Consider the following 12,418-nt stretch of genomic DNA (forward strand, 5'->3'; position numbering starts at 1 on the left):
AGGCACAGAGAAGTGAAGCGGCTTGCCCAAGGTCACACAGCAGGAGAGTGGCGGAGCTGGGATTAGAGCCCGCGACCTCCGACTCCCAAATCCGGGCTCGGCCTCTAGGCTTAAGATGCTTCTCCGTCACTAGGCCACGGTCTGCGCCCATGGCTCTGGGCGGGCTAGGCGCTTTCCCCATGCACGCTATATCTACCAGCGAGATGAAAACACCATCCGTCTCTATATGTTGCCAACCTGTACTGCCCAAGCGCTCAGTCCAGTGCTCTGCACACAGTAAGCGCTCAATAAATACGAATGAATGAATGAATCCCTTGCGGTGCATGATCACAGGCGGAGATTCGGAGAGGGGCAGGCCAACTAGGCTTACCTGCAACCAGCAAGACCCAAAAATGGTAGACTTGGGTAAAAAGAACCAGAGTGGTGACCCGAGTGGCCAGCATGCCCATCCTCCACAACAGCTGGCACAAAAAGGCCGCCCACGGCATGGCCAGATGACCCGGCTTCAGCAGGTAGGTGAAACGGGCATAAGAAACTAGAGCCCAGGACAGCGACAACCAGGAGAGCAGAGCACTCACCCCTAGGAATGAAAAGGGAAGAAAAGGTTACCCCTCCGCGACTGCCGAAGAAATGGCAATCAAGCGGGGCTAAGGGGAAGAGAGGATTGGGAGAAACTCATCCCGACAGTCATCATCATCATCAATCGTATTTATTGAGCGCTTACTGTATGCAGAGCACTGGACTAAGCGCTTGGGAAGTACAAGTTGGCAACACATAGAGACAGTCCCTACCCAACAGTGGGCTCACAGTCTAAAAGGGGGAGACAAGAGAACAAAACCAAACGTATTGACAAAATAAAATAAATAGAATAGATATGTACAAGTAAAATAAATAAATAAATCATCATCATCAATCGTATTTATTGAGCGCTTACTGTGTGCAGAGCACTGGACTAAGCGCTTGGGAAGTACAAGTTGGCAACACATAGAGACAGTCCCTACCCAACAGTGGGCTCACAGTCTAAAAGGGGGAGACAGGGAACAAAACCAAACGTATTGACAAAATAAAATAAATAGAATAGATATGTACAAGCAAAATAAATAAATAAATCATCATCATCAATCGTATTTATTGAGCGCTTACTATGTGCAGAGCACTGGACTAAGCGCTTGGGAAGTACAAGTTGGCAACACATAGAGACAGTCCCTACCCAACAGTGGGTTCACAGTCTAAAAGGGGGAGACAGAGAACAAAACCAAACGTATTGACAAAACAAAATAAATAGAATAGATATGTACAGGTAAAATAAATAAATAAATCATCATCATCATCATCAATCGTATTTATTGAGCGCTTACTGTGTGCAGAGCACTGGACTAAGCGCTTGGGAAGTACAAGTTGGCAACACATAGAGACAGTCATCATCATCATCAATCGTATTTATTGAGCACTTACTATGTGCAGAGCACTGTACTAAGCGCTTGGGAAGTACAAATTGGCAACATATAGAGACAGTCCCTACCCAACAGTGGGCTCACAGTCTAAAAGGGGGAGACAGAGAACAAAACCAAACATACTAACAAAATAAAATAAATAGAATAGATATGTACAAGTTAAATAAATAAATAGAGTAATAAATATGTACAAACATATATACATATATACAGGTGCTGTGGGGAAGGGAAGGAGGTAAGATGGGGGGGATGGAGAGGGGGACGAGGGGGAGAGGAAGGAAGGGGCTGAGTGTGGGAAGGCCTCCTGGAGGAGGTGAGCTCTCAGTAGGGCCTTGAAGGGAGGAAGAGAGCTAGCTTGGCGGGTGGGCAGAGGGAGGCCATTCCAGGCCCGGGGATCGTCGATGACGATGCTGCTTCTGATAACTGTCGCTCCCCTGTGTGTGCTCATTATTGTAGTGTGCTCAACCAAGCGCTTAACACAGTGCTCTGCACACAAGAAGCACTAAATAAATATGATTGATTGAAGGCACATCCTCCAAGCTAGCTCTCTTCCTCCCTTCGAAGCCCTACTGAGAGCTCACCTCCACCAGGAGGCCTTCCCACACCGAGCCCCTTTTTTCCTCTCCTCCTCCCCATCCCCCCCGCCCTACCTCCATCCCCTCCACACAGCACCTGTATATATGTTTGCACAGATTTATTACTCTGTTTTACTTGTACATATTTATTCTATTTATTTTATTAATATGTTTTGTTTCGTGGCCTGTCTCCCCCTTCTAGACTGTGAGCCCGCTGTTGGGTAGGGACCGTCTCTATATGTTGCCAACTTGGACTTCCCAAGCGCTTAGTACAGTGCTCTGCACACTGTAAGTGCTCAATAAATATGATTGATTGAATGAATGAACATGTCCTTGACCCCTTCCTGGATTCACCATAATAATAACTGTGGTACTTGTTAAGCGCTTATTACGTAGAGAAGCAACGTGGCTCAGTGGAAGAGCATGGGCTTTGGAGTCAGAGGTCATGGGTTCAAATCCCAGCTCCGCCAATTGTCAGCTGTGTGACTTTGGGCAGGTCACTTCACTTCTCTGGGCCTCAGTTCCATCATCTGTAAAATGGGGGTTAAGACTGTGAGCCCCCCGTGGGACAACCTGATCACCTTGTATCCTCCCCGGCGCTTAGAACAGTGCTTTGTGCAGAGTAAGCACTTAATTATATCACCTCGTAAACTCCCCGGTGCTTAGAACAGTGCTTTGCACATAGTAAGCGCTTAATAAATGCCATCATCATCATCATCCCCCTTTTAGACTGTGAGCCCACTGTTGGGCAGGGACCGTCTCTATATGTTGCCAATTTGTACTTCCCAAGCGCTTAGTGCTCTGCACACAGTAAGCGCTCAATAAATACGATTGATGATGATGATGATCATCATCATCATCATCATCCCCCTTTTAGACTGTGAGCCCACTGTTGGGCAGGGACCGTCTCTATATGTTGCCAATTTGTACTTCCCAAGCGCTTAGTACAGTGCTCTGCACACAGTAAGCGCTCAATAAATACGATTGATGATGATGATGATGATGATCATCATCATCATCATCCCCCTTTTAGACTGTGAGCCCACTGTTGGGCAGGGACCGTCTCTATATGTTGCCAATTTGTACTTCCCAAGTGCTTAGTACAGTGCTCTGCACACAGTAAGCGCTCAATAAATACGATTGATGATGATGATGATGATGATCATCATCATCATCATCAAACACCATCATTTTTTTTTTACTCTCCCAAGCGCTCAGCACCTAAGAAGCGTTCAACAAACCTCCCTGATGCTTGATTGCATAAGCACCCCTGATGCTTAAGGGCTTAGTACAGTGCTCTGCACACAGTAGGCGCTCAATAAATACGATTGATTGATTGATTGATTTCTGTCCCCTCCATTCTGGTTCCCATGCTCCTGCGGTTTTACCTGGGACCGCGTCCTTTAGTCCCCCTCCGAGAAACACGTATGTTTGCAGCACCAGGTGAGGCCCCGTCTGAAGCAGGGCTTCCAGGAGGCGCAGACCGGACAGATCTCCTTCCTGCAGCCACAACTGTCCCAGTCGGGAAGACCCCCTTTCGTGAGACACCGCTGCCCTTACGGAGTCCCAGTGCCTGGGGAAAAACAAAACAGGCCCATCATCATCAATCGTATTTATTGAGCGCTTACTATGTGCAGAGCACTGGACTAAGCGCTTGGGAAGTACAAATTGGCAACATAGAGAGACAGTCCCTACCCAACAGTGGGCTCACAGTCTCACTATCGGCAGAACTTCTCATCATCATCATCATCATCATCATCAATCATATTTATTGAGCGCTTACTATGTGCAGAGCACTGGACTAAGCGCTTGGTAAGTACAAATTGGCAACATATAGAGACAGTCCCTACCCAACAGTGGGCTCACAGTCCCACTATCGGCAGGACTTCTCATCATCATCATCATCATCATCAATCGTATTTATTGAGCGCTTACTATGTGCAGAGCACTGGACTAAGCGCTTGGGAAGTACAAATTGGCAACATATAGAGACAGTCCCTACCCAACAGTGGGCTCACAGTCTAAAAGGGGGAGACGGAGAACAAAACCAAACATACTAACAAAATAAAATAAATAGAATAGATATGTACAAATAAAATAAATAAATAAATAAATAGAGTAAAAAAAAAAAAACATTGTGCACACATTACTACATTACTACATTACTATTACTGGTGGTGATAATAGTAGTAGTAATAGTAATAGTAGTAATAGTACATTACTATTACTGGTACTATTACTATTATGGTGTAGTACCATTACTACACCCATTGTACTTCCCAAGCGCTTAGTCCAGTGCTCTGCACACAGGAAGCGCTCAATAAATACGACTGAATGAATGTAACAGACACACATATATGAGCACTCGCACATACACGCACACGGGTCTTCTCTACCAACCAATCAATCATCAATCGTATTTATTGAGCGCTTACTGTGTGCAGAGCACTGGACTAAGCTCTTGGGAAGTACAAGTTGGCAACATAGAGAGACAGCGTGGCTTAGTGGCAAGAGCCTGGGCTTGGAGGTCGTGGGTTCGAATCCCAGTTCTGCCACTTGCCCGCTGTGTGACCTGGGCAAGTCACTTCACTTCTCCGGGCCTCAGTTACCTCCTCTGTAAAACGGGGATTAGACTGTGAGCGCACTGTTGGGTAGGGGCTGTCACTATATGTTGCCAACTTGTACTTCCCAAGCGCTTAGTACAGTGCTCTGCACACAGTAAGCGCTCAATAAATACGATTGATGATGATGATTAAAACTGTGAGCCCCACGTGGGACAACCTGCTGACCTTGTATCTTCCCCAGTGCATAGAACAGTGCTTGGCACATAGGGAGCGCTTAACATGGAAAGAGCCCGGGTTTTGGAGTCGGAGGTCATGGGTTCAAATCCTGACTCTGCCACTTGTCAGCTGTGTGACTTTGGGCAAGTCACTTCACTTCTCTGAACTGAGGAGCTCACAGTCTTCACCCCCATTTTCCAGATGAGGTAACTGAGGCCCAGGGAAGTGAAGAGACCTGCCACAGGTCACAGAGCATTCAAGTGGCAGAGACAGTCCCTGTCTCAGGTGGGGCTCACAGTCTTAATTCCCATTTTACAAATGAGGTAACTGAGGCCCAGGGAAGTGAAGAGACTTGCCCCAAGTCACACAGCAGACAAGTGGCATTATAATAATAATAATAATAATAATAATAATAATAATAATAATAATAATAATAATGATGATGATAATAATGATAATAATAATGATGCTAATGATGGTGATGATGGTATTTGGGGAAGCACTGACTATGTGCTGGACACTAATAATACTACTAATGATGGTGACAATGGTGTTTGTAAGGCGCTTACTATGTGCTGGACACTAATAATACCACAATTTATTTATTTATTTTACTTGTACCTATCTAGTCTATTTATTTTGTTTTGTTAGTATGTTTGGTTTTGTTCTCTGTCTCCCCCTTCTAGACTGTGAGCCCGCTGTTGGGTAGGGACCGTCTCTATGTGTTGCCAACTTGGACTTCCCAAGCGCTTAGTCCAGTGCTCTGCACACAGTAAGTGCTCAATAAATACGATTGATGATGAAGTGGCAGAGCCGGGATTAGAACCCATACCCTTCTGGCTCCAAGGCCCCTGCTCTATCCACTCGGCCATACTGCCTCTTTTGAACCCCAGAAGTGGTCCCGGCCAAACCGAGGCAAGTCCGGCAAATTCCCCAGATGCCTCCAGATTAGGCTGGCCCACCCGGGAATAGGTTTTATTTGGAACAATCAATCAATCAATCAATCAATCAATCGTATTTATTGAGCGCTTACTATGTGCAGAGCACTGTACTAAGCGCTTGGGAAGTACAAATTGGCAACACATAGAGACAGTCCCTACCCAACAGTGGGCTCACAGTCTAAAAGGGGGAGACAGAGAACAGAACCAAACATACCAACAAAATAAAATAAATAGGATAGAAATGTACAAGTAAAATAAATAAATAAATAAATAAACAGGGTAATAAATATGTACAACCATATATACTGATTTATTTCTATTGACCCAAACACCATCCAGGTGCTTTTGATGCCTGCAGCTGCGTTCTGATACCCTACCCAGTCTTTGATGACACGAGTCAGCACGGCCTAATGGAGTCAGAAGGATCTGGGTTCTAATCCCGATGATGACACGAGTCAGCACGGACTAGTGGAGTCAGAAGGATCTGGGTTCTAATCCCGATGATGACACGAGTCAGCACGGCCTAGTGGAGTCAGAAGGATCTGGGTTCTAATCCCGATGATGACACGAGGCAGCACGGCCTAGTGGAGTCAGAAGGATCTGGGCTCTAATCCCGATGATGACACGAGTCAGCACGGCCTAGTGGAGTCAGAAGGATCTGGGTTCTAATCCCGATGATGACACGAGTCAGCACGGCCTAGTGGAGTCAGAAGGATCTGGGTTCTAATCCCGATGATGACACGAGTCAGCACGGCCTAGTGGAGTCAGAAGGATCTGGGTTCTAATCCCGATGATGACACGAGTCAGCACGGCCTAGCGGAGTCAGAAGGATCTGGGTTCTAATCCCGATGATGACACGAGTCAGCACGGCCTAGCGGAGTCAGAAGGATCTGGGTTCTAATCCTGACTCTGCCACTTGTCTTCTCTGCGACCCTGGGCAAGTCGCTTAACTTCTCTTGTGCCTCAGTTACCTCATCTGCCAACTCTCACCTCTACAGTTCTTTAGACTGCCGGCCCACGGCCCAGACGATCATCTCACCTACGGTTTTACGTGGGGATGTTTTTCAACGGTCATCATTAAAACTTTGAAATCACCCACATGCAAATAAAATTTTATATCCATAACTTATAATAATATGTCTCCTCCTCTAATCTGTAAGCTCGCTGTGTCCAACCTGATTTGCTTGGATCCACCCCGGTCCTTCACACAGTGACTTGAACATAGTAAGTGCTTGATACCGTTATTATTATGAGTCTTCAGTAGACGTTTAACACATTTGCCTTTTAGAAAAAGAAAAGCAAACAAAATAGGACGTACTATCTACTTTATATCTTAAATGTACGGTCATTTAAGAGGACAGGAGATGTGTCTTGAGTAGAGACAGGGGTACCCTGGCCTAGTGGAAAGATCACAAACCTGGGCATCAGGTGACCTGTGTTGATATCTTGGCTCTACCACTTGTCGGCTGTGTGACTTGGGGCAAGTCGCTTAACTTCTCTGTGCCCCAGTAAAACGGGAGTTCAATAACTGCTCTTTCTTTCCCTTAGGTTACGAGCTCCATATGGGTTAGGTACTATGCCTGATGTGAGCTCGTTGTTGGGTAGGAACTGTCTCTATCTGTTGCCGAATTGTACTTTCCAAGCGCTTAGTCCAGTGCTCTGCACACAGTAAGCACTCAATAAATATGATTGAATCAATCAATTGATCGTATTTATTGAGCGCTTACTGTGCGCAGAGCACTGTACTAAGCGCTTGGGAAGTTCAAGTTGGCAACATCTAGAGACAGTCCCTACCCAACAGTGGGCTCACAGTCTAAAAGGGGGAGACAGAGAACAAAACCAAACATACTAACAAAATAAAATAAATAGAATAGATATGTACAAGTAAAATAAATAGAGTAATAAATATGTACAAACATATATACATAGATACAGGTGCTGTGGGGAAGGGAAGGAGGTAAGATGGGGGGGATGGAGAGGGGGACGAGGGGGAGAGGAAGGAAGGGGCTCAGTCTGGGAAGGCATCCTGGAGGAGGTGAGCTCTCAGTAGGGCCAATGAATGAATCTGCTTATCTTGTATCTGTCTCAACTGCTTAGTACAGTGCTTGGCACATACTGAGTGCTTAACAAGTACCAAAATTACAAGTTTAGCCCCCATGGATCTGGGGCAGGGAGGGGAGCCAGAAACATTAGCTTCACCTCTAAAGTTCTTTAGACTGCCGGCCCACGGACCAAACAATCATCTCACCTACGGTTTTACGTGGGGATGTTTTTCAACGGTCATCATTCAAACTTTGAAATCACCCACATGCAAATAAAATTTTATATCCATAACTTACTTATAATAATGTGTCTCCTCCTCTAATCTGTAAGCTCACTGTGGGCAGGGAATTCATTCATTCACTCAATCGTATTTATTGAGCGCTTACTGTGTGCAGAGCACTGTGCTAAGCGCTTGGGAGGTACGATACGTCTACCAACTCTGTTCTGCTGTACTCCCTCAAGCGCTCAGCACAGTCTTCTGCACACAATAAGCGCCCAATAAATATGATTGATTGATTGATTGGGCCTTCTTCTAGACTGTGAGCCCACTGTTGGGTAGGGACTGTCTCTATATCATCATCAATCGTATTTATTGAGCGCTTACTGTGTGCAGAGCACTGTACTAAGCGCTTGGGAAGTACAAATTCGCAACCTATAGAGACAGTCCCTACCCAACAGTGGGCTCACAGTCTAAAAGGGGGAGACAGAGAACAAAACCAAACATACTAACAAAATAAAATAAATAGAATAGATATGTACAAGTAGGATTGGGTTGGGTAGGGACTGTCTCTATATGTTGCCAACTTGTACTTCCCAAGCGCTTAGCACAGTGCTGTGCACGCAGTAAGCGCTCAATAAATACGATTGATTGATTGATTGATTTGAAGGCAAAGTTCCTCAGGGCTGAGCGACCTTACCGCTTCCATATTCCCAGCTGCAGAAGATGCACCATCATCAGGGGACAGCCTCGGACCCCGTCTGCCCGGAACCAAAAGTAGCTGAGGCACTGGACTGGACCACCAGGCAAGAACAGAGACAGGGTCATCCAGGCCCGGGCGGGATGGCCGATGAGAAAGTAATGAACCACGGTGTAGAGTCCTGGGAGGATCACAGGCGGAAAGGAGGGTCAAGACGGAGCTCACCCGCGGCGGACAGATGCGGTACAAACAGGCTACTTCTCGCGAGTTTGGAGGGGTAACCCCATTAGATTTAAGAATTCTACAAATACTTTCCGGGCACCCTCATTCCTCGTCCTAGAACCTCAAATAATAACAATAATAGCATTCGTTAAGCGCTTACTATATGCCAAACACTGCTCTAAGCACCGGGGTAGAGTCAAGGTGATCAGGTTGTCCCACGTGGGGCTCACAATCTTAATCCCCATTTTACAGATGAGGTACTGAGGCACAGAGAGGTTAAGTGGCTTGCCCAAGGTCACACAGCAGACAAGCGGCAGAGCTGGGATTAGAACCCACATCTTCTGGCTTCCAAGCCCGTGCTCTTTCCACTAAGCCATGCTGCTTGTCCTAAATTGGATGTCATCTTTGACACCTTTGTTTTTGACCTGCAAAATACACTCTGATTCTGAATCCTGCCAGTTTTTCGTCCACAATATTGCCTATACCCACTTTGTTCATTCAATTGTATTTATTGAGCACTTACTGTGTTCGTCCACAATATTGCCTATACCCACTTTGTTCATTCAGTAGTATTTACTGAGCACTTACTGTGTTCATCCATAATATTGCCTATACCCACTTTGTTCAATTGTATTTACCGAGCACTTACTGTGTTCGTCCACAATATTGCCTATACCCACTTCGTTCATTCAGTTGTATTTACCGAGCACTTACTGTGTTCGTCCACAATATTGCCTATACCCACTTTGTTCATTCAGTTGTATTTACCGAGCACTTACTGTGTTCGTCCACAATATTGCCTATACCCACTTTTCGTTCATTCAATTGTATTTACCGAGCACTTACTGTGTTCGTCCACAATATGGCCTATGGCCTATACCCCCTTCGTTCATTCAATTGTATTTACCGAGCACTTACTGTGTTCATCCATAATATTGCCTATACCCACTTTGTTCAATTGTATTTACTGAGCACTTACTGTGTTCGTCCACAATATTGCCTATACCCACATTGTTCATTCAGTTGTATTTACCGAGCACTTACTGTGTTCGTCCACAATATTGCCTATACCCACTTCGTTCATTCAATTGTATTTACCGAGCACTTACTGTGTTCGTCCACAATATGGCCTATACCCCCTTCGTTCATTCAATTGTATTTACCGAGCACTTACTGCGTTCATCCATAATATTGCCTATACCCACTTTGTTCAATTGTATTTACTGAGCACTTACTGTGTTCGTCCACAATATTGCCTATACCCACTTCGTTCATTCAGTTGTATTTACCGAGCACTTACTGTGTTCGTCCACAATATTGCCTATACCCACTTCGTTCACTCAATTGTATTTACCGAGCACTTACTGTGTTCGTCAACAATATGGCCTATACCCCCTTCGTTCATTCAATTGTATTTACCGAGCACTTACTGTGTTCGTCTGCAATATGGCCTATACCGACTTCGTTCATTCAATTGTATTTACTGAGCACTCACTGTGCTCATCCACAATATTGCCTTTTTAGACTGTGAGCCCACTGTTGGGTAGGGACTGTCTCTACATGTTGCCAATTTGTACTTCCCAAGTGCTTAGTACAGTGCTCTGCACATAGTAAGCGCTCAATAAATACGATTGATTGATTGATTGATTTACCCACATCGTTCATTCAATTGTATTTACTGAGCACTTACTGTGTTCGTCCACAATATGGCCTATACCCCCTTCGTTCATTCAATTGTATTTACTGAGCACTTACTGTGTTCGTCCACAATATTGCCTATACCCACTTCGTTCATTCAGTTGTACTTACTGAGCGCTCACTGTGTACAAAGCACTGTAATAAGCGCTTGGGAGGGAGCAATATAACAGACACATTTCCTGCCCACAACACGCTCACAGTCTAGAAGGGGAGACATTAATATACATGAATAAATAAATTACATATATACATATATATGTATATATATACGTGTATATATATATTTCTGTGCTGAGAGGCTGGAAGGGAGGAGGAATGAAGGGCGCAAATCAGAGCCATGCAGAAGGGAGTGGGAGAAGAGGAGAGGACTTCTAGACTGTGAGCCCATGGTTGGGGAGGGACCGTCTCTATATGTTGCCAACTTGTACTTCCCAACCGCTTAGTACAGTGCTCTGCACACAGCAAGTGCTCAATAACTACGACTGAATGAATGAATGAATGAATGAATGAATGAATGAATGAATGAATGAATGAATGAATGAATGAATGAATGAATGAATGAATGAATGTGCGCTATGCATTGAGGGGCGGGGCTATGAAGGAGCACGGTCGGGGATTGGCTCCCGGCGTCCGGGGGCGGGGAGATCGGGAGCGCGGGCGGGGATTGGCTGCCAGCGTCCTGGGGACGGGGAGAGAGGGAGCCTGGCTGGGGATTGGCTCGCAGCGTCCGAGGGGCGGGGCTATGCGGGAGCGCGGGCGGGGATTGGCTGCCAGCGTCCAGGGGGCGGGGGGAGCGGGAGCGCGGCTGGGGATTGGCTCGCAGCGTCCGAGTAGCGGGGAGAGCGGGAGCGCGGCTGGGGATTGGCTCGCAGCGCCCGAGGGGCGGGGCTGAGGGGGAGCGCGGGCGGGGATTGGCCGGCAGCGCCCGGGGGGCGGGGCTATCGGGAGCGCGGGAAAGAAGCCGGCGGCGGGCGGGGTGGGGTCGTGGCTCACGTGCGGTCTGCTCCGCCGCCAGCAGCAGCAGCAGCAGTGGCAGGGCCGCCCCGGTCGGGAAGCCCGCGACCATCCTCCGATCCCGATCCCACGATCCCGCTCCGGCCATCCCGATCCCGCTTCTCCCCTCCGCAGCTGCAGCCGCCCGCCCAGACAGGCCACGCCCGCTGCCTTTCTCCTCCTCCTCCGGCTCCTCCCCTTCGTCCTCTACTTCCTCTCACTCCTCCTCCTCCTCCTCCTCTTTCCCTTCCCCGTGCTCTCCTCCTCCTCCTGCTTTCCTCGCCTTCCTCATGCTCTCCTCCTCCTCTCCTCGCCTTCCTCATGCTCTCCTCCAACTCCGATATCTTCCTCCCCCTCCCCGTGCTCTTCTGATGCTCTCCTCCTCCTCCTCCTCCTCGTTCTCTTCCTGCTCTCCTCTTCCCCGTGCTCTCCTCCTCCTCCTCCCCGTGTTCTCCTCCTGATGCTCTCCTCCTCCTCCTCCGATATCTTCCTCCTCCCCCCGTGCTCTGCTTCTCCTCCTCCTCCCGATGCTCTGCTCTTCCTCCCGATGCTCTCCTCCTCCTCCCCATATCTCTCCTCCCCGTGCTCTCCTCCTCCCCGTGCTCTCCAACTCCTCCTCCTCCCCGTGCTCTCCAACTCCTCCTCCTCCCCGTGCTCTCCAACTCCTCCTCCTCCCCGTGCTCTCCAACTCCTCCTCCTCCCCGTGCTCTCCAACTCCTCCTCCTCGTGCTCTCCAACTCCTCCTCCTCGTGCTCTCCAACTCCTCCTCCCCGTGCTCTCCAACTCCTCCCCGTG

The 12,418-nt window shown here is 47.4% G+C and overlaps 1 protein-coding gene across 1 annotated transcript in view; it reads right to left on the reverse strand.

Annotated features, from left to right (window-relative positions):
* The window catches only part of XKR5 (XK related 5), a 32,276-nt gene extending 20,544 nt beyond the window's left edge, over positions 1–11,732 (reverse strand). Inside the window, exons 1-4 of the mRNA XM_038771670.1 lie at positions 11,624–11,732; positions 8,711–8,891; positions 3,418–3,602; positions 371–580 (exon numbers count right to left, since the gene is read on the reverse strand). Of these exons, the coding sequence (XP_038627598.1) occupies positions 371–580; positions 3,418–3,602; positions 8,711–8,891; positions 11,624–11,732 (685 nt within the window). The remainder of the gene's footprint in view (positions 1–370; positions 581–3,417; positions 3,603–8,710; positions 8,892–11,623) is intronic.
* Between the last annotated feature and the right edge of the window lie 686 nt (positions 11,733–12,418).

This window comes from Tachyglossus aculeatus, chromosome X1, assembly GCF_015852505.1.
Source record: "Tachyglossus aculeatus isolate mTacAcu1 chromosome X1, mTacAcu1.pri, whole genome shotgun sequence".
In the NCBI taxonomy this organism is placed as follows: Eukaryota; Metazoa; Chordata; class Mammalia; order Monotremata; family Tachyglossidae; genus Tachyglossus; species Tachyglossus aculeatus.